The sequence below is a fragment of the Salvelinus namaycush genome, chromosome 17 (genome assembly GCF_016432855.1).
Source record: "Salvelinus namaycush isolate Seneca chromosome 17, SaNama_1.0, whole genome shotgun sequence".
Taxonomy (NCBI): domain Eukaryota; kingdom Metazoa; phylum Chordata; class Actinopteri; order Salmoniformes; family Salmonidae; genus Salvelinus; species Salvelinus namaycush.
This window is the reverse complement of record NC_052323.1, coordinates 36,640,811-36,666,361: the sequence shown is the minus strand read 5'-3', so window position 1 is coordinate 36,666,361 and position 25,551 is coordinate 36,640,811. Positions and strand designations below refer to the sequence as shown.

Here is a 25,551-nt window from a genome sequence, read left to right as displayed (position 1 = left end):
CCCAGGGGAGTTTAAAAGATGAGAAAAGGCAGTATTAAGCAGAGGGTTCAACAGTCAAACATCCTGAATCTCAGGTTAGTGGTGAAACAGAACTTAAACATAGATCGCCTGTCCCTGCTCAAATTTGATTAAAATGTTTTCTCAGTGGCTTTGAGCACAGTGAGGGAAGAAAGATTATTGGTGAGTGTGTCTACTGGCTTGCGTGAGAAGGAGAGAGAGTGTGTATATCAGGGTCTTGTGTGTGTTCTGTCAGGTGGAGGAAGGTGTGTGTGTGTGTTCTGTCAGGAGGAAGAAGGTGTGTGTGTGTGTGTGTTCTGTCAGGAGGAAGAAGGTGTGTGTGTGTGGTGTGTGTGTGTTCTGTCAGGAGGAAGAAGGTGTGTGTGTGTGTGTGCTGTCAGGTGGAAGGTGTGTTCTGTCAGGAGGAAGAAGGTGTGTGTGTGTGGTGTGTGTGTGTTCTGTCAGGTGGAAGGTGTGTGTGTGTGTTCTGTCAGGAAGAAGAAGGTGTGTGTGTGTGGTGTGTGTGTGTTCTGTCAGGAGGAAGAAGGTGTGTGTGTGTGTGTGTTCTGTCAGGTGGAGGAAGAGGTGTGTGTGTGGTCTGTCAGGTGGAGGAAGGTGTGTGTTCCGTCAGGAGGAAGAGATGCTCCTCTGCAGCAGTAGTGAGTGACAGATGTCACAGACTCGTACAGGTCGGGGGTAGGAGGGCAGGGCCAACTCATTAGTAGAACAACTGTTACAGTAGATATCTCCACAGTTCCTACAGTGGTGCTGCAGACAGACAGGGGGAAAAACGGACATTTAGTAGAACTGTATTTGTAACCCTTGTGGCAAATGACAGCATTTCATACAAAGGCCTTTCTAAACCTTCCTTTACATCTGCCACAGACCAGAGTCCACAACTGAAGAGATGGATGGACAGAGCCTTACCTTTCTGCGAGCGATGGAGAACTCCTTCTGACACTGTTTACACTGTGTAGCCTCATCGTCTTTCAGCCAGGCTTGGCCCTGACGGACACAGACGGACAACAATGCTCAATCACAAATGATTACAGAAATGAGTGTGTGTCTGTGCTGTGAAGGTGGGGGTCAGGTACAAGGAGAAGTCTATGACCAGCTGTGAGCGCCTATGTCTCGTCTGTTCTTCACTAGTAAACTCTGTAGAGACTTGGTGTAACGGTGGGCTAGGGGAAGTTTTAATGTAGGAACACCTTACCTTCAGGGCTTTGTTGACCTCTTTGAAGTCCTCCATCTTCAGTTTAGACCTACGAGAGAGATGAGTCACACAAAGATGGAACACAGGAAGGAAGAGAGATGTAAATAGGCCCATCTCCTGTAAGGCCGTCTAGTACAGTACTCACTGGCCGAGGTGTAGGGCCATCTCCTGTAAGGCCGTCTAGTACAGTACTCACTGGCTGAGGTGTAGGGCCATCTCCTGTAAGGCCGTCTAGTACAGTACTCACTGGCTGAGGTGTAGGGCCATCTCCTGTAAGGCCGCCTAGTAGAGTACTCACTGGCTGAGGTGTAGGGCCATCTCCTGTAAGGCCGTCTAGTACAGTACTCACTGGCTGAGGTGTAGGGCCATCTCCTGTAAGGCCGTCTAGTACAGTACTCACTGGCTGAGGTGTAGGGCCATCTCCTGTAAGGCCGTCTAGTACAGTACTCACTGGCTGAGGTGTAGGCCCATCTCCTGTAAGGCCGCCTAGTACAGTACTCACTGGCTGAGGTGTAGGGCCATCTCCTGTAAGGCCGTCTAGTACAGTACTCACTGGCTGAGGTGTAGGGCCATCTCCTGTAAGGCCGTCTAGTACAGTACTCACTGGCTGAGGTGTAGGGCCATCTCCTGTAAGGCCGTCTAGTACAGTACTCACTGGCTGAGGTGTAGGGCCATCTCCTGTAAGGCCGTCTAGTACAGTACTCACTGGCTGAGGTGTAGGCCCATCTCCTGTAAGGCCGTCTAGTACAGTACTCACTGGCCGAGGTGTAGGCCCATCTCCTGTAAGGCCGTCTAGTACAGTACTCACTGGCCGAGGTGTAGGCCCATCTCCTGTAAGGCCGTCTAGTACAGTACTCACTGGCCGAGGTGTAGGCCCATCTCCTGTAAGGCCGTCTAGTACAGTACTCACTGGCCGAGGTGTAGGCCCATCTCCTGTAAGGCCGTCTAGTACAGTACTCACTGGCCGAGGTGTAGGCCCATCTCCTGTAAGGCCGTCTAGTACAGTACTCACTGGCCGAGGTGTAGGGCCATCTCCTGTAAGGCCGTCTAGTACAGTACTCACTGGCTGAGGTGTAGGGCCATCTCCTGTAAGGCCGTCTAGTACAGTACTCACTGGCTGAGGTGTAGGGCCATCTCCTGTAAGGCCGTCTAGTACAGTACTCACTGGCTGAGGTGTAGGCCCATCTCCTGTAAGACCGTCTAGTACAGTACTCACTGGCTGAGGTGTAGGCCCATCTCCTGTAAGACCGTCTAGTACAGTACTCACTGGCTGAGGTGTAGGCCCATCTCCTGTAAGACCGTCTAGTACAGTACTCACTGGCTGAGGTGTAGGCCCATCTCCTGTAAGACCGTCTAGTACAGTACTCACTGGCTGAGGTGTAGGCCCATCTCCTGTAAGACCGTCTAGTACAGTACTCACTGGCTGAGGTGTAGGCCCATCTCCTGTAAGGCCGTCTAGTACAGTACTCACTGGCTGAGGTGTAGGCCCATCTCCTGTAAGACCGTCTAGTACAGTACTCACTGGCTGAGGTGTAGGCCCATCTCCTGTAAGACCGTCTAGTACAGTACTCACTGGCTGAGGTGTAGGCCCATGTCCTGTAAAACCGTCTAGTACAGTACTCACTGGCTGAGGTGTAGGCCCATCTCCTGTAAGGCCGTCTCCTGCTCCTGACAGGTCTGCTGGAGCTGCTGCTTCTCCTGACGAACATCCTGCAGCTCCTAGAAACCCACACAAACCAGCTCAGGAGAAAAACAGGAGCTAGACTTCTCTTTTCTGTGTGTGTGTGAGACGCTGACCGTGTGTAGCCCCTGTATCTGCTGTAGTTGGGTGCGTAGCTCAGTGCTGTTGTCCTGTTCTCTCTGTAGAGCTCTCTGAATGGCCTGTCTCTGCTCCTTCTCACTGCACAGATCACTCTCCAGACCCAGCCTAGGAAGACAGGGGAGTGGGTCACAACGTGTGTGTGTGTGTGTGTGTGTGTGTGTGTGTGTGTCCTCGTGCTTACATACCTTAGTGTGTCCAGGTCAGACAGTTGTTTCTGTAGGGAGTCTACCCTGCCCTCCAGCTCTGTTCTCATGTCCCTGTCCATCTGGTCACTTTGTCTGCGATCACGTTCAGAGTTCTGCAGTCTGAAAATACATGGGCTACAATTAGCATTCAATCATGTTAAAACAAAGAAACCATCATGGAAACCCCCCTGTACCACACACCTCTGCTCCATCTCCTTAATGGTGGTCTTCATCTGGTTTATCTTCTCCTCCAGTTGTCCCTCTTCCTCCTGCTTCCTCTGGGCCTCACGCTCACAGTCCTGCACACACATGCTGTCAAGAGGTGTGTTCTCACGAGGGTGTTGCTGCGGAAGTGAGAGAGTGTGTGTGTGTTTCCGTGTGTGTTACCTGTGTCTTATGGAACATCTGCAGGTTGAGGGTTTTGACCTGGTCTAGTTGTTGTCGGAGAGCTTGCAGTGTGTCCTGTTTCTCATGTGTGTCTTTCTCCAGCAGCCTCATGGCCATCTCCATCTCCTGCTTTAGTCCTACCTGCAGCTCCAGCTCCCTCTCCAACTCCTACACACAGGAATAAAAGGTACAGGAACACACACACCTATTGTAGAGGCAGTTAGCTAGGATCTCTTAAAGAAATGTAGAGCTAGTTGTTCATGTTGCTGTTACACACACACACACACACACCTGTCTGATGCGTTTCTCCTCCTGGTACTGTTTCCAGACCACGCTGTACATCTCATCCAGGCCCTGCCGTGTCTGTCTGTATGTCTCCAGCTCTACTGCACTGTCCTCCAGGGTCGCCTAGGAAATCACACAGGACGTGAAATGCCAGCTCTTCATGTTGTCTGAGTTAGATTCAAGTTACAGACTAAAAACAGTGAGTCCTGACCTCCTCTTTCTTCTGGCTGCTCTGGACGATGGTCTCATTCTCATGTCTCAGGGTTTCCTGTTCCTCCCGTAAAGAGTTAATTCTGTCTGTCGCTGCCGTCAACTGTAGGGTTATAACACATCCACAAGCACTATGTAGGGTTATAACACATCAACACGCACTATGTAGGGTTATAACACATCAATATGCACTATGTAGGTTATAACACATCAATACGCACTATGTAGGGTTATTTTTTCCCATTAATCTCATTGTCTGAAAGTGTTCAAATACACTGAAAACACCTAAATAAATCTATACAGCTCAAAACTACCATGCGATGTAAAAACAAGTTGACACTGAGGTTAAAGAAAGTCTGCTTTTCTCAATTAACCTAATTTTACTAACCATTACTTTAGACAAAATCAAGACGTGAATATTCTTGTAATGTTTTTTTGTATGAAAAATCTTAAACTACAGTTCACACTGAGCAAATTCGGGAATTTGCGATTAATCACAGCAAATCCTGCGATCAACTCGATTAATAAAAAATTAAAACATTGACAGCCCTAGTTAACACGCCCATGAGGACCGTGGGGTTAACACGCCCATGAGGACCGTGGGGTTAACACGCCCATGAGGACCGTGGGGTTAACACGCCCATGAGGACCGTGGGGTTAACACGCCCATGAGGACCGTGGGGTTAACACGCCCATGAGGACCGTGGGGTTAACACGCCCATGAGGACCGTGGGGTTAACACGCCCATGAGGACCGTGGGGTTAACACGCCCATGAGGACCGTGGGGTTAACACGCCCATGAGGACCGTGGGGTTAACACGCCCATGAGGACCGTGGGGTTAACACGCCCATGAGGACCGTGGGGTTAACACGCCCATGAGGACCGTGGGGTTAACACGCCCATGAGGACCGTGGGGTTAACACATCTATAAGGACCGTGGGGTTAACACATCTATAAGGACCGTGGGGTTAACACATCTATAAGGACCGTGGGGTTAACACATCTATAAGGACCGTAGGGTTATAAACATCTATAAGGACTGTAGGGTTATAAACATCTATAAGGACTGTAGGGTTAACACATCTGTAAGGACTATATGGTTATAAACATCCATAATCATTACATATAGTTATAGAACACATCCATAACAACTACATAGGGTTATATAATACATCCACAAGCATTATGTAGGGTTATGACTACAGATGTGCATCTCTACCTTTCAAGACGATTCCATGTATCTAGATACATGGGCTCCGATACGTTTTAGTTTGAAACGATTCTGTGCGATTCGTTTTAATTAGACGAACGAATCGATGCGATTCGGTGTGATACGATTTGAAGCACTAATATTTGTTGCATAAACACATCCATTTTCTAAATGAAAATCTGCTGCTGATGGAACTCATGAGCTGACTTCTGTCTGAATGATGTATACTGCAAAAATATAAAACACAACATGTAAAGTGTTGGTCTCATGTTTCATGAGCTGTCTCAGCCTCCAGTATTTATGCTGTGTTGGGGCTAGGGTCAGTCTGTTATATCTGGAGTATTTCTCCTGTCTTATCCGGTGTCTGTGTGAATTTAAGTATGCTCCCTCTAATTCTCGCTCTCTCAGGGGACCTGAGCCCTAGGACAATGCCTAGGGTAGGCCCCTGAGACCAGACTACCTGGTCTCAGGGGACCTGGTCATGCTGCTGCTCCAGTTTCAACTGCTCTGCCTGCGGCTATGGAACCCTGACCTGGTCACCGGATGTGCTACCTGTCCCAGACCTGCTGTTTTCTACCCTCTCTCTCTACCGCACTTGCTGTCTCTAACGCTGAATGATTGGCTATGAAAAGCTGTTGAGGGAATTAAATAATTCCTCTAATGTACTCATTAATTAAATTCAATCTGTCTATTTATAAGAATTTGTAAGATACTTATTAACATAAAATAGACAGGATACAGTCTTATTAAAATTAGATAATAGTATTTATTCTCGGAGCACGCTACCATTTGACCATAAACAACAGGTTTATATACAAGATATGACGTCATAGGTTACAGAATAAATCTCCTCGTCCTGACAAATAGAAAACAGGTTCAAAAGTTAATTCCAACTTCCCAGCGCACACACATGACACACAATATAATCTATTCTCCTGAAGGCTCACTATAATTTATTACCACTTTAGCAGACAACTCAAGATAATGGAAGACCTAAAAAGTTACCCACAGCCTTATCTAAACACCTCAGGGCTAAGTTGGGTCAGTTCAACCATAGTTTAACGACCCTTTCTGTTTACTTTATAACCCACAGCACAAATCTCTTTTCACCAGGCGTGCGGAGTTCAATTAGTTGTAGCTTTATCTAAATCTAGAAATTGTTTTATTTATTATCAACAAAATTCCTAACAAAAGCCAACTGACATTTACTCCTGAGGTGCTGACTTGTTGCACCCTCTACAACCACTGATTATTATTATTATGACCCTGCTGGTCATCTATGAACATTTGAACATCTTGGCCATGTTCTGTTATAATCTCCACCCGGCACAGCCAGAAGAGGACTGGCCACCCCTCATAGCCTGGTTCCTCTCTAGGTTTCTTCCTAGGTTCTGGCCTTTCTAGGGAGTTTTTCCTAGCCACCGTGCTTCTACATCTGCATTGCTTGCTGTTTGGGGTTTTAGGCTGGGTTTCTGTATTGCACTTTGTGAGATCGGCTGATGTAAGGGCTTTATAAATACATTTGATTGATTGATGAGCTGAAATAAAAGATCCAGAAATGTTCCATATGCACAGAAAGCTTATTTATCTCAAAAGTTGTGCACAAATATGTTTACATCCCTGTTAGTGTGCATTTCTCCTTTGCCAAGATAATCCATCCACCTGACAGGGGTGGCATATCAAGAAGCTGGGGACACCTTGTGCTGGGGACAAAAGGCCACTAAAATGTGCAGTTTTGTCACACAACACCACAAGTTTTGAGGGAGTGTGCAATCGGCATGCTGACTGCAGGAATGTCCACCAGAGATGTTGCTAAATAATTTAACGTTAATTTCCCTATCATCTTTTGTTTTAGAGAATTTGGCAGTACGTCCAACCGGCCTCACAACCACGTGTAACCATGCCAGCCCAAGACCTCCACATCTGGCTTCTTCAACTGTGGGACCAGACACCCAGACAGCTGATGAAACTGTGGGTTTGCAAAACCAAAGTATTTCTACACAAACTGTCAGAAACCATCTCAGGGAAGCTCATCTGCGTGCTTGTCGTCCTCACCAGGGTCTTGACCTGACTGCAGTTCAGCGTTGTAACCGACTTCACTGGGCAAATGCTCACTTTCCATGGCCACTGACACGCTGGAGAAGTGTGCTCTTCCCGGATGAATCCCGGTTTCAACTGTACCGGGCAGATGGCAGACAGCGTGTATGGCGTGGTGTGGGCGAGCGGTTTGCTGATGTCAAGCTTGTGTTCCATGGTAGCGGTGGGGTTATGATATGGGCAGGCATTTTTTATTTATTTAAATTGAACCTTTATTTAACTAGGCAAGTCAGTTAAGAACAAATTCTTATTTACAATGACGGCCTACCCCGGCCACACCCGGACGACGCTGGGCCAATTGTGCGCCGCCCTATGGGACTCCCAAACACGGCCGGATGTGATGCAGCCTGGATTCAAACCAGGGACTGCAGTGACACCTCTTGCACTGAGATACAGTGCCTTAGACCGCTGCGCCACTCGGGAGCCCATTGCATAACCTATGGACAACGAACACAATTGTATTTTATTGATGGCAATTTGAATTCAAAGAGTTACCGTGACGAGATCCTGAGGGCCATTGTCGTGCGCCATCACCTCATGTTTCAGCATGATAACGCTTGGCCCCATGTCGCAATAATCTGTACACAATTCCTGGAAAGTGAAAATGTCCCAATTCATCCATGGCCTGCATACTCACCAGACAGGTCACCCATTGAGCATGTGTGGGATGCTCTGGATCGATGTGTACGACTGCGTGTTCCAGTTCCCTCCAATATCCAGCAACTTCGCACAGCCATTGAAGAGGAGTGGGACAACATTCCTCAGGCCACAATCAACAGCCTGATCAACTCTGATAAGAAGATGTGTCACGCTTCATGAGGCAAATGGTGGTCCCACCAGATATCGACTGGTTTTCTGATCCACGCCCCTACTTAAATACAAAAAGCTATCTGTGACCAACAGATGCATATCTGTATTCCCAGTCATGTGAAATCCATAGATTAGGACCTAATTTATTTATTTCAATCGACTGATTTCCTTATATGAACTGTAACTCAGTGAAATCTTTTAAATTGTTGCATGTTGGGTTTATATATTTTTGTTCAGTGTATATGTCTTTGGTGTATATAGCACAAATGTGGATTTCCTCCTGTCTTATAATCGAATGGTTTGACTGTTTGGAAGTCATGACAACTCAGAGTGAGCTTCTCTTCTTCTCCTGCTTCGACCTTGCAGCGCGGTAGCGATTGCTGTCCTCGTTATGAAATGATTAACTCTGTGTATATACAAATGACCATATATAATGTTGAAGACTCCTGCCAACTAATATCAATACATATTTAGTTTTATATACATATTTATTACTTATTTTAGTAAATACTTTAACACCTTTTCTTTCTTAAAACTGTATTGTTGGTTAAGGACTTGTAAGTAAGCACTTCACTGTAACCTGTTCTATTCGGCGCATGTGACAAATAAAATGTGATTTGAAACATTGAATTTGGCCTTACTGCTATCAGCCCATAGAAACACATTGAATAACAGCTTCATACATGGTTAAACAGATGTTTTTTTTTACTATCTAAAGGAAGTCGTTCTGAAGTGTCTGAGTTTTGCTCCGTTCATCTGTGTTTGTGAGACACTAACCATTCCACAGAGGGGTCATATGAGTGTGTAGGCCAAACTGTTCGGACGCTACAGACAGAAGTTGGCAGATCAGCTGTACCGACTTCAGGATGAGTCATGTGATGATTGTGGGGGTCGTAAAGCAAAAGGGAGAACACCATCATGTTCGTGAGTCTCATGTTTCTTTGTAGCTCAAACCGTTCACATGCTACAGACGTTTCTGTGAGAAGAACAGTTTTCAGGATTTCACAAACACCATTCTAGCTCTGCCACCTTTCACCTCAGATGCGGAAGGGCAACATCATCAGATGCGGAAGGGCAACATCATCAGATGCGGAAGGGCAACATCATCAGATGCGGAAGGGCAACATCATCAGATGCGGAAGGGCAACATCATCAGATGCGGAAGGGCAACATCATCAGATGCGGAAGGGCAACATCGGCGGATGCAGTGGAAAAACATATGTCTAGCTTAAACTGACGGATTTATGGGAATTTTGTATTATGCTAATTTGATTTCCTCAGGCATCGACTCTAGGAGGTTAATAAACACCACAAAGGATTAAAACACATAAGCTCCTCTGACCTCCTCAATGAGCTTGCCGTTGGTCTTCTCTATGGAGTCCATCTTGGCCTGTAGGTCAGAGACAGAGCAGCTCAGGTGTCTGTTCAGCTCCTCGATGTAGTGCTTCTGGTCCAATATGGCCGTCATCTTAGTATCACTGACAGAGGAGAGAAGGAGAGGTTACAAGAGAAGAGACAAAGTATAACACAGAGAGAGGAGTGTGGTTTATCTTTGTATCACAGAAAGAAAGAGGAGGTTGTTAAAGGAAAAAACAAAGAGAAGAGTGTGTTTGGTGTGAAGGAGGAAAGATGGACACATAAATCAAATTGTATTTGTCACATGCGCTGAATACAACAGGTGTAGACCTTACAGTGAAATGCTTACTTACAAGTCCTTAACCTACAATGCAGTTTTAAGAAAATACACCAAAAAAAAGTATGACATAAGAATAACAAATAATTAAAGGGCAGCAGTAAATAACAATAGCGGGGCTATATACAGGGGGTACTGGTACAGAGTCAATGTCAATGTACGGGGGTACCGGTGTCGAGGTAATATGTACATTTAGGTAGAGTTATTAAAGTGACTATGCATAGATAATAACAGAGAGTTGCAGCAGCGTAGAAGAAGGGGGGGGGGGGGCAATGCAAATAGTTGTTCAGGAGTCTTACGGCTTGGGGGTAGAAGCTATTAGGATCCTTTTGGACCTAGACTTGGCGCTCCGGTACCGCTTGCTGTGCAGTAGCAGAGAGAACAGTCTATGAATAGAGTGTCTGGAGTCTTTGTACTTACTCCTTAGTGGTCTCAGTGGTCATAGGGTCCTTCAGGTACAAGGAGAAGTCTATGACCCCCACCTGGGAGTCCAGGTCCTCTCCTTTGATACAGAGGTTAGCATCAATGACGTTTAGCCCCACCAGCATCCCTCCTATCACTGTCCCCTCCTCCTCCATCATCAACGCTCCTGGATCATAGAACTCACTGTAGGAGGAAGAAGGGAGAGAGAGAGATTTAGTAAGTTAGATACAATAACTACTGTAAACGTGAATAGGACACATGTTTACCGGTGTTAAATGTTCATTACATACTTATTACACTGATTCAGTTCTAGCAACAGAGTCTTAAGCTGTACTCACACCAGGAGGTCCTTATGGTCCAGCAGGGCTTTCAGGTAGTCAGACAACTTCTTCTGCATCAGGGCCAGATGCAACCAGGCCCGAGCCCGACCCAACCCAGTCTTTAGCCCTGGCAGGTCTCTGGCACTGGTGGTAATATCAGTAGAATCAGGACACAGCTTCTGAACCAGCTCCAGAGGACCCCAGATAGACTTATTCTGATTGATGAATGACTTCTTCACTACAGAGACAGAAGAAAGGTGAATGTTTAGGTAGTGTTCTTTAAATTCTTATGGCTGCAGGGGCAGTATTGAGTAGCTTGGATGAAAGGTGCACAGAGGTGCCCATAGTAAACTGCCTGCTCCTCAGTCCCAGTTGCTAATATATGCATATTATTACTCGTATTGGATAGAAAACACTCTGACGTTTCTAAAACTGTTTGAATGATGTATGTGAGTATAACAGACCTCATATGGCAGGCAAAAACCTGAGAAAAAATCCAAACAGGAAGTGGGAATTCTGAGGCTGGTAGATTTTCAACACATCCCCTATTGAACACAGTGGGATATGGATGAGTTTGCACTTCCTACGGCTTCCACTAGATGTCAACAGTCTGTATAACCTTGTCTGATGCCTCTACTGTGAGGTGGGGCCGAAGGAGACAGGAAATAGTCAGGTCTACCATGACCTGGCCATGCTCTGACTATTTTTTATTTTCACCTTTATTTAACCAGGTAGGCAAGTTGAGAACACATTCTCATTTACAATTGCGACCTGGCCAAGATAAAGCAAAGCAGTTCGACACATAGGTACACATGGAGTAAAACAGACATACAGTCAATAATACAGTAGAAAAATAAGTCTATATACAATGTGAGCAAGTGAGGTGAGATAAGGGAGGTGAAGGCAAACAAAATATATATATAAATAAATAAAAATATAAAAAAGGCCATGGTGGCGAAGTAAATACAATATAGCAAGTAAAAACACTGGTATGGTTGGTTTGCAGTGGAAGAATGTGCAAAGTAGAGATAGAAATAATGGGGTGCAAAGGAGCAAAATAAATAAATACAGTAGGTAAAGAGGTAGTTGTTTGGGCTAAATTATAGATGGGCTATGTACAGGTGCAGTAATCTATGAGCTGCTCTGACAGCTGGTGCTTAAAGCTAGTGAGGGAGATAAGTGTTTCCAATTTCAGAGATTTTTGTAGTTCGTTACAGTCATTGGCAGCAGAGAACTGGAAGGAGAGGCGGCCAAAGGAAGATTTTTTTTGGGGGGTGACCAGAGAGATATACCTGCTGGAGCGCGTGCTACAGGTAGGTGCTGCTATGGTGACCAGCGAGCTGAGATAAGGGGGGACTTTACCTAGCAGGGTCTTGTAGATGACCTGGAGCCAGTGGGTTTGGCGACGAGTATGAAGCGAGGGCCAGCCAACGAGAGCGTACAGGTCGCAGTGGTGGGTAGTATATGGGGCTTTGGTGACAAAACGGATGGCACTGTGATAGACTGCATCCAATTTATTGAGTAGGGTTTTGGAGGCTATTTTGTAAATGACATCACCGAAGTCGAGGATTGGTAGGATGGTCAGTTTTACAAGGGTATGTTTGGCAGCATGAGTGAAGGATGCTTTGTTGCGGAATAGGAAGCCAATTCTAGATTTAACTTTGGATTGGAGATGTTTGATGTGAGTCTGGAAGGAGAGTTTACAGTCTAACCAGACACCTAGGTATTTGTAGTTGTCCACATATTCTAGGTCAGAGCCGTCCAGAGTAGTGATGTTGGACAGGCGGGCAGGTGCAGGCAGCGATCGGTTGAAGAGCATGCATTTAGTTTGACTTGTATTTAAGAGCAATTGGAGGCCACGGAAGGAGAGTTGTATGGCATTGAAGCTCGCTTGGAGGGTTGTTAACACAGTGTCAAAAGAAGGGCCAGAAGTATACAGAATAGTGTTGTCTGCGTAGAGGTGGATCAGAGACTCACCAGCAGCAAGAGCGACATCATTGATGTATACAGAGAAGAGAGTCGGTCCAAGAATTGAACCCTGTGGCACCCCCATAGAGACTGCCAGAGGCCCGGACAACAGACCCTCCGATTTGACACACTGAACTCGATCAGAGAAGTAGTTGGTGAACCAGGCGAGGCAATCATTAGAGAAACCAAGGCTGTCGAGTCTGCCGATGAGGATGTGGTGATTGACAGAGTCAAAAGCCTTGGCCAGGTCAATGAATATGGCTGCACAGTATTGTTTCTTATCGATGGCGGTTAAGATATCGTTTATGACCTTGAGCGTGGCTGAGGTGCACCCATGACCAGCTCTGAAACCAGATTGCATAGCGGAGAAGGTACGGTGGGATTCGAAATGGTCGGTAATCTGTTTGTTGACTTGGCTTTCGAAGACCTTAGAAAGGCAGGGTAGGATAGATATAGGTCTGTAGCTGTTTGGGTCAAGAGTGTCCCCCCCTTTGAAGAGGGGGATGACTGCAGCTGCTTTCCAATCTTTGGGAATCACAGACGACACGAAAGAGAGGTTGAAAAGGCTAGTAACAATTTCAGCAGATAGTTTTAGAAAGAAAGGGTCCAGATTATCTAGCCTGGCTGATTTGTAAGGGTCCAGATTTTGCAGCTCTTTCAGAACATCAGCTGACTGTATTTGGGAGAAAGAGAAATGGGGAAGGCTTGGGCGAGTAGCTGAGGGGAGGGCAGTGCTGTTGACCGGGGTAGGGGTAGCCAGGTGGAAAGCATGGCCAGCCGTAGAAAAATGCTTATTGAAATTCTCAATTATAGTGGATTTGTCGGTGGTGACAGTGTTTCCTATCTTCAGTGCAGTTGGAAGCTGGGAGGAGGTGTTCTTATTCTCCATGGACTTTACAGTGTCCCAGAACTTTTTTGAGTTTGTGTTGCAGGAAGCAAATTTCTGCTTGAAAAAGCTAGCCTTGGCTTTTCTAACTGCCTGTGTATATTGGTTTCTAGCTTCCCTGAAAAGTTGCATATCACGGGGGCTGTTCGATGCTAATGCAGAACGCCATAGGATGTTTTTGTGTTGGTTAAGGGCAGTCAGGTCTGGAGAGAACCAAGGGCTATATCTGTTCCTGGTTCTAAATTTCTTGAATGGGGCATGCTTATTTAAGATGGTGAGGAAGGCATTTAAAAAAAATAACCAGGCATCCTCTACTGACGGGATGAGATCAATATCCTTCCAGGATACCCCGGCCAGGTCGATTAGAAAGGCCTGCTCGCTGAAGTGTTTCAGGGAGCGTTTGATAGTGATGAGGGGTGGTCTTTTGACCGCAGACCTGTTACGGATGCAGGCAATGAGGCAGTGATCGCTGAGATCTTGGTTGAAAACAGCAGAGGTGTATTTGGAGGGCAAGTTGGTTAGGATGATATCTATGAGGGTACCCGTGTTTACGGATTTGGGGTGGTACCTGGTAGGTTCATTGATAATTTGTGTGAGATTGAGGGCATCAAGCTTAGATTGTAGGATGGCTGGGGTGTTAAGCATGTTCCAATTTAGGTCACCTAGCAGCACGAGCTCTGAAGATAGATGGGGGGCAATCAGTTCACATATGGTGTCCAGAGCACAGCTGGGGGCAGAGGGTGGTCTATAGCAGGCGGCAACGGTGAGAGACTTGTTTTTAGAGAGGTGGATTTTTAAAAGTAGAAGTTCAAATTGTTTGGGAACAGACCTGGATAGTTAAACAGAACTCTGCAGGCAATCTTTGCAGTAGATTGCAACACCGCCCCCTTTGGCCGTTCTATCTTGTCTGAAAATCTGGTAGTTAGGGATGAAAATTTCAGAATTTTTGGTGGTCTTCCTAAACCAGGATTCAGACACGGCTAAAACATCCGGGTTGGCAGAGTGTGCTAAAGCAGTGAACAAAACAAACTTAGGGAGGAGGCTTCTAATGTTAACATGCATGAAACCAAGGCTATTACGGTTACAGAAGTCATCAAAAGAGAGCGCCTGGGGAATAGGAGTGGAGCTAGGTACTGCAGGGCCTGGATTCACCTCTACATCACCAGAGGAACAGAGGAGGTGTAGGATAAGGGTACGGCTAAAAGCTATGAGAATTGGTCGTCTAGAACGTCTAGAACAGAGAGTAAAAGGACGTTTCTGGGGGCGATAAAATAGCTTCAAGGAATAATGTACAGACAAAGGTATGGTAGGATGTGAATACAGTGGAGGTAAACCTAGGTATTGAGTGATAATGAGAGAGATATTGTCTCTAGAAACATCATTGAAACCAGGTGATGTCATTGCATATGTGGGTGGTGGAACTGAAAGGTTGGATATGGTATAGTGAGCAGGGCTAGAGGCTCTACAGTGAAATAAGCCAATAAACACTAACCAGAACAGCAATGGACAAGGCATATTGACATTAAGGAGAGGCATGCTTAATCGAGTGATCATAAGGGTCCAGTGAGTAGAGGTTGGTTGGGGTCACGGCGATCCAGACAGCTGGCCGGGTAGCTGGCTATCGGTAGCAAGATAGCATAGGATGGAGGTCTATTTTTAGTCACCTCGTGCGTTTCCGTTGGTAGATTAGTGGGGTTCCGTGTGGTAGAGGGGATCAATCCAATTGGCAAAATAGATATAGTTATAGTGACCCAAGAAAAATTGTCCGATATACTTATTCAGATAGCAGCCGATAAGACAGCTAACGATTAGCGGGCCCCAGATGAGCGTTCAGGTAACGTCGCGACGGAGGTGCCAGTTGGATAACTCCCTCGGGCAGATAACGTCGGTAGTCAGTCGTGAAGGCCCGGTGGGGCTCCGCATTTGTAGTAAAACGGGTCCGGATAGGTGATCGTAGCCCAGGAGTGGCTGATGGATCTCTTCAGCTGGCTAGCTCCGGAATAATTTAAGTTTGCTCCGGGATCGACGTAAGCCAATAGACACACGGTTTGCAGCTAGCTAGCTGCGAAATCAAGGTGTAAATGTCCAGAGCTTGCGGTTGAAATCCGGGGATATTGAGAAAAATAGGTCCGGTATGTTCTGGTCTGAGTCGCGTTGTACAAAAGTGCCGATAGATTATCGAGCTAAAGGAATAGCTGATGACCACAAAACGTGGTTAGCTGAAATACTAACGTTAGCCAGTAAACTGGCTAACTTCTGGGTAGCTTCAGGTTAACTTCTGGCTAGCTTCTGGCTAGCTTCTGGCTAGCTTCTATTGTGGATTTTCAGATTTGAGGTAAATAATACTTTTTTTTGTAATTGGTGAGGCGGGTTGCAGGAAAGCTTTTTGTAGTTGAGTTCTTGGATAATAAAATATATAAAAGATATGCGAAGGTGTAAATATATATATATATACAGGACACGACAATACGAGGACAAAATGACGTCTGACTGCTATGCCATCTTGGATGATTGTGCGTTCACATGAGAGGGAGCTCTGTTCCATCGCATATCTGAAGTCAATGTAATTCTCCGATTGGAACGTTACTGAAGATTTATGTTAAAAACATTCTAAAGATTGATTCAATACATCGTTTGACATGTTTCTACTGACTGTTACGGAACTTTTTGACATTTCGTCAGCTTTTAGTGAACGCGCTTGTCCAATCTGACTTTGGATTTGTTTACCAAATACGCTAAAAAAATAGCTATTTGGACATAAATGATGGACATTACCGAACAAAACAAACATTTCTTGTGGAAGTGGGAGTCCTGGGAGTGCATTCCGACAAAGATCAGCAAAGGTAAGTGAAGATTTATAATGCTTTTTATGAGTTTTGTTGACTGCACAATTTGGAGGGTAACTGTATGGCTTCCTTTTGTGGCTGAACGCTGTTCTCAGATGATTGAATATTGTGCTTTTGCCGTAAATCTTTTTGAAATCTGACACAGCGATTGCATTAAGAACAAGTGTATCTTTAATTCTATGTAAAACATGTATCTTTCATCAAAGTTTATGATGAGTATTTATGTTATTTGACGTGGCTCTCTGCAATTTCTCCGGATATTTTGGAGGCATTTCTGAACATGGCGCCAATGTAAACTGAGGTTTTTGGATATAAATATGAGCTTTATCGAACAAAACATATATGTATTGTGTAACATGAAGTCCTATGAGTGTCATCTGATGAAGATCATCAAAGGTTAGTGATTCATTTTAAGATTACCTCCAAGATAACCTTTAAAATGGTATAAGATACATTTTTGTTTGAGGAATTTTAATTATGAGATTTCTGTTGTTTGAATTTGGCGCCCTGCACTTTCACTGGCTGTTGTCATATCATCCCGTTAACGGGATTGCAGCCATAAGAAGTTTTAAAGGGCGAAAACAACTAAGTCTCCAACTTGGTTGTGCAGGCTTTCACTCCAGCCCCGCAGTAGCACACCTGATTCAGCTAATCAAGACCCTGACAAAAGTCTGAAACACACCTAGTAGCGCTCCAGACTGAGGGTTGTCCGGTCACCCCTGTTCTAGAGCAAGTCTCACCTTTCAGTCCGTGTTTGAGGCACTGCTCCAGAACCACAAAGAACTGCTGCAGAGGAGGGTAGTCAGAGTCCAGGGTTCTGCCCAGACTCAGAGAAGACTGGATCAGGCCTTTAATACTCAGCTTCATCATACTGAACAGGTTGGAGCGCTCCACAGCCATATGGTCCTTCACTGCTACAAATAGAGAGGGAGACAAAGAAAGAGAAATTAAGAGAGAACGACAGGAGAGAAAGAGAGGAAAGGAGGAGTTTCCGGTGCAAAAGTAATTTAAAAAAGCACATTAAGAAATGACCACGGACAAATATAGACTGTTAGAATACAGTCGTCTATATTTATGATGTTGGAACATGCCATTCTGATGTATTGTGTTTACAGCTAATGACGGTTGAGATACAGAAGAGGGAAGTCACTGGTTCAGCACTAAACTACCTACTAAGTTTATATACCTCCACAATAATCTTGTTACGTACCTGGTAGGTATTGGTTAGCGTTGGTGTCATTCTCGGTAGAGTTTTGTTTAGTCGGACACTTCGGAGAGATCGCCGCAGATCCCGAAGATGTGGCGTTTCTCAAAACTGCACCGTAGCTGACCCCACTGCTGATCGTCTCGGTTGCCTTCCGTGCCAGCGACAGGATCGGTGTTGACCAGTTGCTCTCGGTCGCCGGTTTGTCTTTTGAAATCTCTTCATCGCTGCTAACGCCAACAGGGTGGCTGTCTGGAAGAACTTCCAAAACTTTGGGGTCCTCTTCTTTGGCGTCGCTTTCCTCAGCAGCTGTGTTTGTTTCACTTACCCCGTCGGCCATTTTTTCATAATGGAACACGTGACACAAGGCCTGAGCAGTCGCCTATGATGCTTGCGAAAAGTCCAAAGTAATCAATTTATGATTCTCGGTGTTTTTTTAATTCACTTCGCATTATTTGAAGTGTTTCTTTCCATATTTAAGCGAGGCTAAGTATTTGTATTTTTATTATTATTATTATTATTATTATTATATATATATTTTCATTGCAACAATAATACCAATATTACGCATGAATACAGGGACATTCATGTTTATATAATGAAAAAATTTAATAAAAATAAGCTAGGTATTGGGTACAACAGCTAATGTTTACGAGGTTATAGATGTGTAGCCATTTCACAACACTAGATGTCACTATTGATATTGTCCCGTGTCCTTCAGGTGTGTCTCCATTGCGTGTGAAGGCCTATGATGAAACAGCTGAAGTTACAGACCTAGAAGTCCATTTAGATCAGTGGCTTTTGGTTGACATCATGTTATTATTTAAACCAGTTTCAAACATGTTTAGCTGTTTTCCCAGTTATAGATTAAGTCTTGTCCTGACTAAGTAGATATTTCAATAGATAATCTTCATTGAACATGGATTTTAGTCCAGGACCAGGCTTATTAAACTGTGCCTGGTAAACGGACCCTAAATGTCATAATTTGCATGCGTTTTCTATTAATGTAGTCACAGGTCTAATGATAACCTTTCGTAAAGTCCTTTATTCACTTTCATTCAAATGATACAGAAAGAGACACAATATAATCATATCAGCAATATAATGTTAAGCAATGCACTTTTTATGTTATTTTTCTAAGTAAAATGCCTAAAGAGTCAACAAATTAGACACATGATCATTTAGCCCACATTAGTTTGTTGTAACTGTATAACCCATGTATGGTTTCAACCACTGTAAGTATTAACCATTATAATAAGGTGTATAGCATATAAACATGTTGTAATAGGTGTGTCTACTGTATAGGCGTGGTCGAGGCAGGCTATATAAATCGTGACGCCTCTAGTCTGGCGCTCCTTCCACTCTTCCCCAATAGGCAAAGGCTGTGTTTGAGTGCGCAACGGCTACCCGAGACGCGCCCGGCATCTTGAATAAGAAAGTCGCACTGAGAACCGAAGGAATAGGCAGGAACGTTTCAGGAGAACAAATATTGACTACGTGGACAAGAGAAAGGAAAACGACATACAGTGCATTTTACAGAATTACAGTTGGTGGTGATTGAAGTTTGAAGACATGAGGATTCTACGAGTTGCGCTCCTACTCGTCCATGCTTTTGGTTAGTGTCAAATTACACTTGTATATATCAGGTCAGATTATATAGTTCCTTTTCTGTAGCGTTTATACTTTAACATTGAATAGACTGTTGGTGGTAATAGTTTATCCTAGACTTCATTCCTCCTAAATGGTCTATTTCTTATAGATAAGAGACATGTCGTGTAGTTACACTTGTTGACTGTATAAGAGTGTGAACTTCTCAAGCATGACCTTCTGAGCAAGTCTCCTAAACTTTTAAAAGAAGAGTCAACGATTTTCATAAGGTGTAGGCCTATGCTATTCAAGAACGAAGTGTGGTCATCTTTCTATTTTAAAACATGCTTTATGTAACTGGATATACTTATTTTTAACTCATATTCTTGTACATTAGCTAACTGTCTGTCTATGCAACATTTTGTGTACCATAGCCAAGCAGGATTATAGTCTCCCCTGTACAGAATACTGTACATGCATGATGTTTTTGGGTGCCTCAGTTCTTGGAGCTGAAATTCAACTATCCAGTTTTATAGGCTCACCTGGAGGGGCCATGGGGCCTCATGCAGGGCTCTCAGTCTAGAGACATGTTTCAACTTGCCCACTCAAACCCCTCCATTTTCTTGGCACCTGAATAAATTACTGTGTTGGAAAGAACAGCTTGTGTTTCCAGTGAGCCAAAACTGGTTGAAATGACTTATTTTCAAGCAGTTTTTGCTCACTGGAAACACAAGCTTTTCTTTCCATTGAAATTATGTATTTTCACCCAGTGTTGCTCCCTGGGTTAACTCCTCACAGTGTCAGTCGGAATCTACATATCTGAACTACAGATATGTGAATGGTGTAGCATCAATAATGGCCAAAGTTTAATCTTGTGATTCCTTGTGTTTTCCAGTGGTGTCGAGGTTGGTGAGTGGAGCTGTGGTGGACAGGTATGAGAATGAGAGGACGCAGCACACAGCAGTTATAAACCTGTTGGATGTCCTGAGTGACAGAAGGATGGAGGGAGGGATGGAGAAGAGTAAGCACGGAGTGGAGGGTCCAGTGTTGGAGGAGGATGGAAGCGAGGAAGAGGATGAGGAGTACTATGATTACTACCATGAAGACGACGAAGATGCATCAGGGGACTATGGGGTGGAATTACCTCGAGGTATTTAATAACGCGCTGTGATTTATGTTTGTTTATTGCTCTGTTGTAAGTCACCATCCTATTGTTTATATGTTCTGGAATCCTCACTGACACATGTATTAGAATAGCCATTATAAACATGATTTATGGCACTATCATTCATTGGCTTAACTGGTAGATTGTCAGTTCCATTTTAACAACTGTTCCTATGCAACCAATAGTTACATTTACTTTATGGACCAGGTAGCCTAGTGGTTAGAGCGTTGGGCCAATAACCCTAATTTGCGGCAGAGGCGCTGTACTACTACGGCTGACCCTGTAAAACAACACATTTCACTGCACCTATCATACTACTATGGCTGACCCTGTAAAACAACACATTTCACTGCACCTATCTGGTGTACAATAAAACCTGTATTCTATGAGATGTGTTGGCTAGGTCCATGGATTCAGTTGATTAACATTTCTTGTCTGTGCTCTTTTCTTTTTTAGTTGCATTGTCGACTAAACCTAAAGACCCATCGGCCATCCTGGAAGCTGAGAGGAGTGAGGGGAAGAGGAGGAGAGGAGGAAAGGGGAGGAAGAAGGGAAAAGGAAAAAAGAGGAACCCTTGTCTGAAGAAGTATAAGAACTTCTGTATCCATGGCAGCTGTCATTACCTGAGGGACATCAAAGCTCCATCATGCATGTAAGAAATACCTCTATCTCTCTTTATCTCTCAATCTCTCCCTTTCTCTTTCTCTAACTCGCTCTGTCGCTCTATCTCTCTCCAGAATAACAATATGCCTGCTGTACTGTATGTTGCATGAATCACATCTCACTCCTGTCCCTCTCCCTCTCTCTCTCTCTCTTTCGATCTCCTTGTGCAGATGTCGTCCCAGTTACTCTGGGGAGCGGTGTCACCTATTCACGCTGGCTTCAGAGGGGAGGGACGTGGGAGGATACAGCAGGACCACAGCTCTGGCTGTGGTGGCAGTGGTGTTGTCTTCTCTCTGTCTAACCATCATAGGCCTGCTGCTGGTGCTCAGGTCAGTAGAATCAGAGCAGCTGTATAACACAGGGGATGTATAGAACCAGAGCAGCTGTATAACACAGGGGATGTATAGAACCAGAGCAGCTGTATAACACAGGGGATGTATAGAAGCAGAGCAGCTGTATAACACAGGGGATGTATAGAACCAGAGCAGCTGTATAACACGGGGGATGTATAGAACCAGAGCAGCTGTAGAACACAGGGGATGTATAGAACCAGAGCAGCTGTATAACACAGGGGATGTATAGAACCAGAGCAGCTGTATAACACAGGGGACGTATAGAACCAGAGCAGCTGTATAACACAGGGGATGTATAGAAGCAGAGCAGCTGTATAACACAGGGGATGTATAGAACCAGAGCAGCTGTATAACACAGGGGATGTATAGAACCAGAGCAGCTGTATAACACGGGGGGTGTATAGAACCAGAGCAGCTGTAGAACACAGGGGATGTATAGAACCAGAGCAGCTGTATAACACAGGGGATGTATAGAACCAGAGCAGCTGTATAACACAGGGGACGTATAGAACCAGAGCAGCTGTATAACACAGGGGATGTATAGAAGCAGAGCAGCTGTATAACACAGGGGATGTATAGAACCAGAGCAGCTGTATAACACAGGGGATGTATAGAACCAGAGCAGCTGTATAACACAGGGGATGTATAGAAGCAGAGCAGCTGTATAACACAGGGGATGTATAGAACCAGAGCAGCTGTATAACACGGGGGATGTATAGAACCAGAGCAGCTGTAGAACACAGGGGATGTATAGAACCAGAGCAGCTGTATAACACAGGGGATGTATAGAAGCAGAGCAGCTGTATAACACAGGGAGTGTATAGAAGCAGAGCAGCTGTATAACACAGGGGATGTATAGAACCAGAGCAGCTGTATGACACAACACACATTGCATAATGCAGCAGCTGAAGATAGACAAAGTCTGTATTGGCACTGTATTTTGGAAATGGGCCAACAGGAAATTAATAGTAAACAACCTAATTGATTGTAGGGGAAAGGGAGTTGAGGCTATAACAAACATATGACAGTATAGTTCAACATGGTCATAGTTCAACATGGTCATAGTTCAACATGGTCATAGTTCAACATGGTCATGGTTCAACATGGTCATAGTTCAACATGGTCATAGTTCAACATGGTCATAGTTCAACATGGTCATAGTTCAACATGGTCAAGGATCAACATGGTCATAGTTCAACATGGTCATAGTTCAACATGGTCATGGTTCAACATGGTCATGGTTCAACATGGTCATGGTTCAACATGGTCATGGTTCAACATGGTCATAGTTCAACATGGTCATGGTTCAACATGGTCATAGTTCAACATGGTCATAGATCAACATGGTCATGGATCAACATGGTCATAGTTCAACATGGTCATAGTTCAACATGGTCATAGTTCAACATGGTCATAGTTCAACATGGTCATAGATCAACATGGTCATGGATCAACATGGTCATAGTTCAACATGGTCATAGATCAACATGGTCATGGTTCAACATGGTCATAGTTCAACATGGTCATGGATCAACATGGTCATGGATCAACATGGTCATGGTTCAACATGGTCATGGTTCAACATGGTCATGGTTCAACATGGTCATGGTTCAACATGGTCATAGTTCAACATGGTCATAGTTCAACATGGTCAAAGTGTAGCGTTATTGTTCCCACCACAGGTGTTTTTGTTGTTGTTTCAAAACAGTTCCAGGATCCACAGGTCTTAACTCTGTTGATGTTTTTCTACAGGTTTCACAAGCGAGGAGCGTACGATGTAGAGAATGAGGAGAAGGTGAAACTGGGGTCAGCACCCAACCACTGAAGAGCTGGAGAGAAGGGTGAGTTACCAAGGAAACCCAGGGAAAGACAAAAATCCTCTACTTTCAAGTCCTGAACAGAAATGTTATTTCCTCTCCTAAATTGATAGGAGTCAGACAGAAAGTGAAACCTCAACATTACTGTACATTACAGTATGAATGTGAAACAGAGGCTGGATTTAGATTGATGAAAGATGAGTTTTGGTTTTGTTTTCACACGATCTGAGTGTTGAAGGAAACTTGATTGCTCATTGTTTCTCCCTCTTTTATTTCAGGACAGGATAGGGAAATTCTACCTCAAAATAGAAAAGAAGAAGTGGAAAAAAAGCCAAGAGTGAACCCAGAGAGACTTGGAAGGTATGGAAGAGAAGGGGGACTGGATGGGCGTGACCTGTACATATAGCCCCATCCCTTCTCACTGATGGACAAATGTGATTGGGTGCTCAGGATTCTGAGGTAGTCCCTGCCACCTATCAGGAGAGAGCCTGCCTAAAACTGGAACTCTGATTGGCTGGGAGAAAAGACTGAAGTTGTGATGAGCATATGGAAGCTGAGAGGAAAAGGAGGAACGTTTCTGGGCCCGTATCCACAAAGCATCTCAGAGAAGGAGCCTTTAGATCATAATGAATAAGATTATATGGACAGACCTTAGATCAGTACTCCTTCTCTGAGATGCTTTGCGGAAACGTCCCTGGACTCAGTGCTGCTTCTTGTTAAAAAGACTACCAGGAGTCTCAGACTGAAAGGACACCATCTTCTCTTCATCTGCCAGAAACAGAGAGAACCCTGGTCTTTCTTCAACAGGAGTGTTGTTTTTACCAATCAACATTTGTATTTTCCTGCACATGTTCGTTCGTTGTCATTTTCTAGTGTACTGTAAAACTTTAATTTATACCATATACTTCTCTTTTAATGTATTTATTAATGTGTTGATGTTGCTGTATTTATGCAGATATTTAACTGCTTCGTCCACCCAAGATGCACTGCCAGTTTGTAAAGATTATCTATAAGGTCATCATTGTGTTTTTATATTTAAATGTTAAAGCATATTTATTGATAAAAATTGAAGATAAAAGTATTTAAAAAATGTACAGTAATTTTGGAGAAATAGACATTCAAAGTAAGTGTCCTCTTGGTCTCATAGGGATACCTGATTGCTGACTTTGATGTATCGGCACTCTGGTTACAGGCTGCTGAGAACACACACCACTGTGCTTGGTTGGTTGATTGATTGACTTATTAATTGATTGATTAAACAGCTCTGTGGTGTATTCCACCAATGGACCACTGACAGGTCTCTCTTTCTGTACCATTATGACGTGGTTGCATTGGTCTTCTGTGTTTGACTCTGTGAAGAAGACATGCAAAACATCCAGACATAGAAGTGAATTTAATAGAACCTACTCTAGAATCGCAAAATATAGAATATAGGAAATATGTAAAATGAATGTTTAAAATCTAGAATCCAGTTTAGATTTTTCTGTATTACAATCAGGATGTGGAATAGATCCAACGTAAACTCTGGTGCCTTGTCGAGTCCAGCCACTGTAGCGAATGTTGGGACATAAAAACACACACAAGTGGTGAAATTTTTATTGTCTTTGAGAAACAAGTTGGACATTAATCTCCAAAAATGTTATCTCCAATTTCAATTATTTATTTATGTTACCATGCCAGTTAGTTGTTTTGTTTTAGCATGATGGTGTGGTTAGGGATATACTCAGTGATTTACTGTATGGTAATATACACTGAGATCCATGCTAAGATCATGATAAAATGTGAATTCATTTTAAAAACAAATAACCCTCCTCAAGAAAAACATACTGGAAACAACCTGCAGTTTTGAAGTGATTTCTAGTCAAAAAGTGTTCATTTTTTTCTCTGAAAATAAAGTATTTTTTTCTCAGAATTCACAAAGTAATTGTATTTATTATGCTTTGTCTGTGTCACTGAGGCTGCATTTACACAGGCAGCCCAATTCTGATATGTTTTCCATTAATTGGTCCTTTGACCAATCAGATCAGATCTTTCACCAATAATTGGGCAAAAGATCAGAATTGGGCTGCCTGTGTAAACGCAGCCTATAGCTCATATTCATCCATATCAGCTGCTATCTATACACTGATGAGTGATTTAAACTCAGAATCATGACGCAAGAACACTGATCTGATGTCAGTTTAGGGTCAGTTGTTTTGGATTGGAAGAAGGTCATCTTACTCAAGATCTGAGGTGTTTAAGATGAAGTGTTTCTTAACCTCAAGCCCTCTTATCTGTTATTATAGATGAATAACATTTCTATACTAATGTCCTAGGCTTCACCTTGATAGTTAAGATCACCATTTATATAGCTATCTGGTTTACTTCCTGTATGAAATGTGTCAGCGTGGCCTCATATTGTAGTGATAC

General features: G+C 44.0%; 2 protein-coding genes across 5 annotated transcripts; one reads left to right on the top strand and one right to left on the bottom strand.

Moving 5' to 3' along the window:
- Positions 1–518: 518 nt before the first annotated feature.
- LOC120062577 (RUN and FYVE domain-containing protein 1-like) lies at positions 519–17,900 on the bottom strand. 4 transcript variants are annotated; one of them, XM_039012652.1, is made up of 15 exons: positions 17,564–17,900; positions 17,094–17,267; positions 10,672–10,891; positions 10,331–10,516; positions 9,560–9,695; positions 4,101–4,202; positions 3,896–4,012; positions 3,605–3,772; positions 3,419–3,516; positions 3,218–3,337; positions 3,008–3,137; positions 2,835–2,929; positions 1,211–1,259; positions 925–1,002; positions 519–765 (listed from the first exon to the last, which is right to left on the bottom strand). In XM_039012652.1, exons 1-15 carry the CDS (start codon positions 17,895–17,897, stop codon positions 625–627), a joined length of 2,148 nt encoding a protein of 715 aa, XP_038868580.1. In that variant the 5' UTR covers positions 17,898–17,900; the 3' UTR covers positions 519–624. The 4 variants fall into 4 exon arrangements, 2 of the variants coding, with proteins under 2 accessions (XP_038868580.1, XP_038868581.1); XM_039012653.1 differs by having other exon boundaries at positions 17,094–17,264; XR_005478411.1 differs by lacking the exon at positions 519–765 and having other exon boundaries at positions 934–1,002; positions 1,917–2,929.
- A 996-nt stretch (positions 17,901–18,896) lies between these two features.
- Positions 18,897–25,054, top strand: LOC120062576 (proheparin-binding EGF-like growth factor). The gene is made up of 6 exons (XM_039012651.1): positions 18,897–19,172; positions 20,040–20,294; positions 20,766–20,961; positions 21,143–21,301; positions 23,078–23,166; positions 23,421–25,054. Exons 1-5 carry the CDS (start codon positions 19,130–19,132, stop codon positions 23,148–23,150), a joined length of 726 nt encoding a protein of 241 aa, XP_038868579.1. The 5' UTR covers positions 18,897–19,129; the 3' UTR covers positions 23,151–23,166; positions 23,421–25,054.
- The last annotated feature ends 497 nt before the right edge of the window (positions 25,055–25,551 follow it).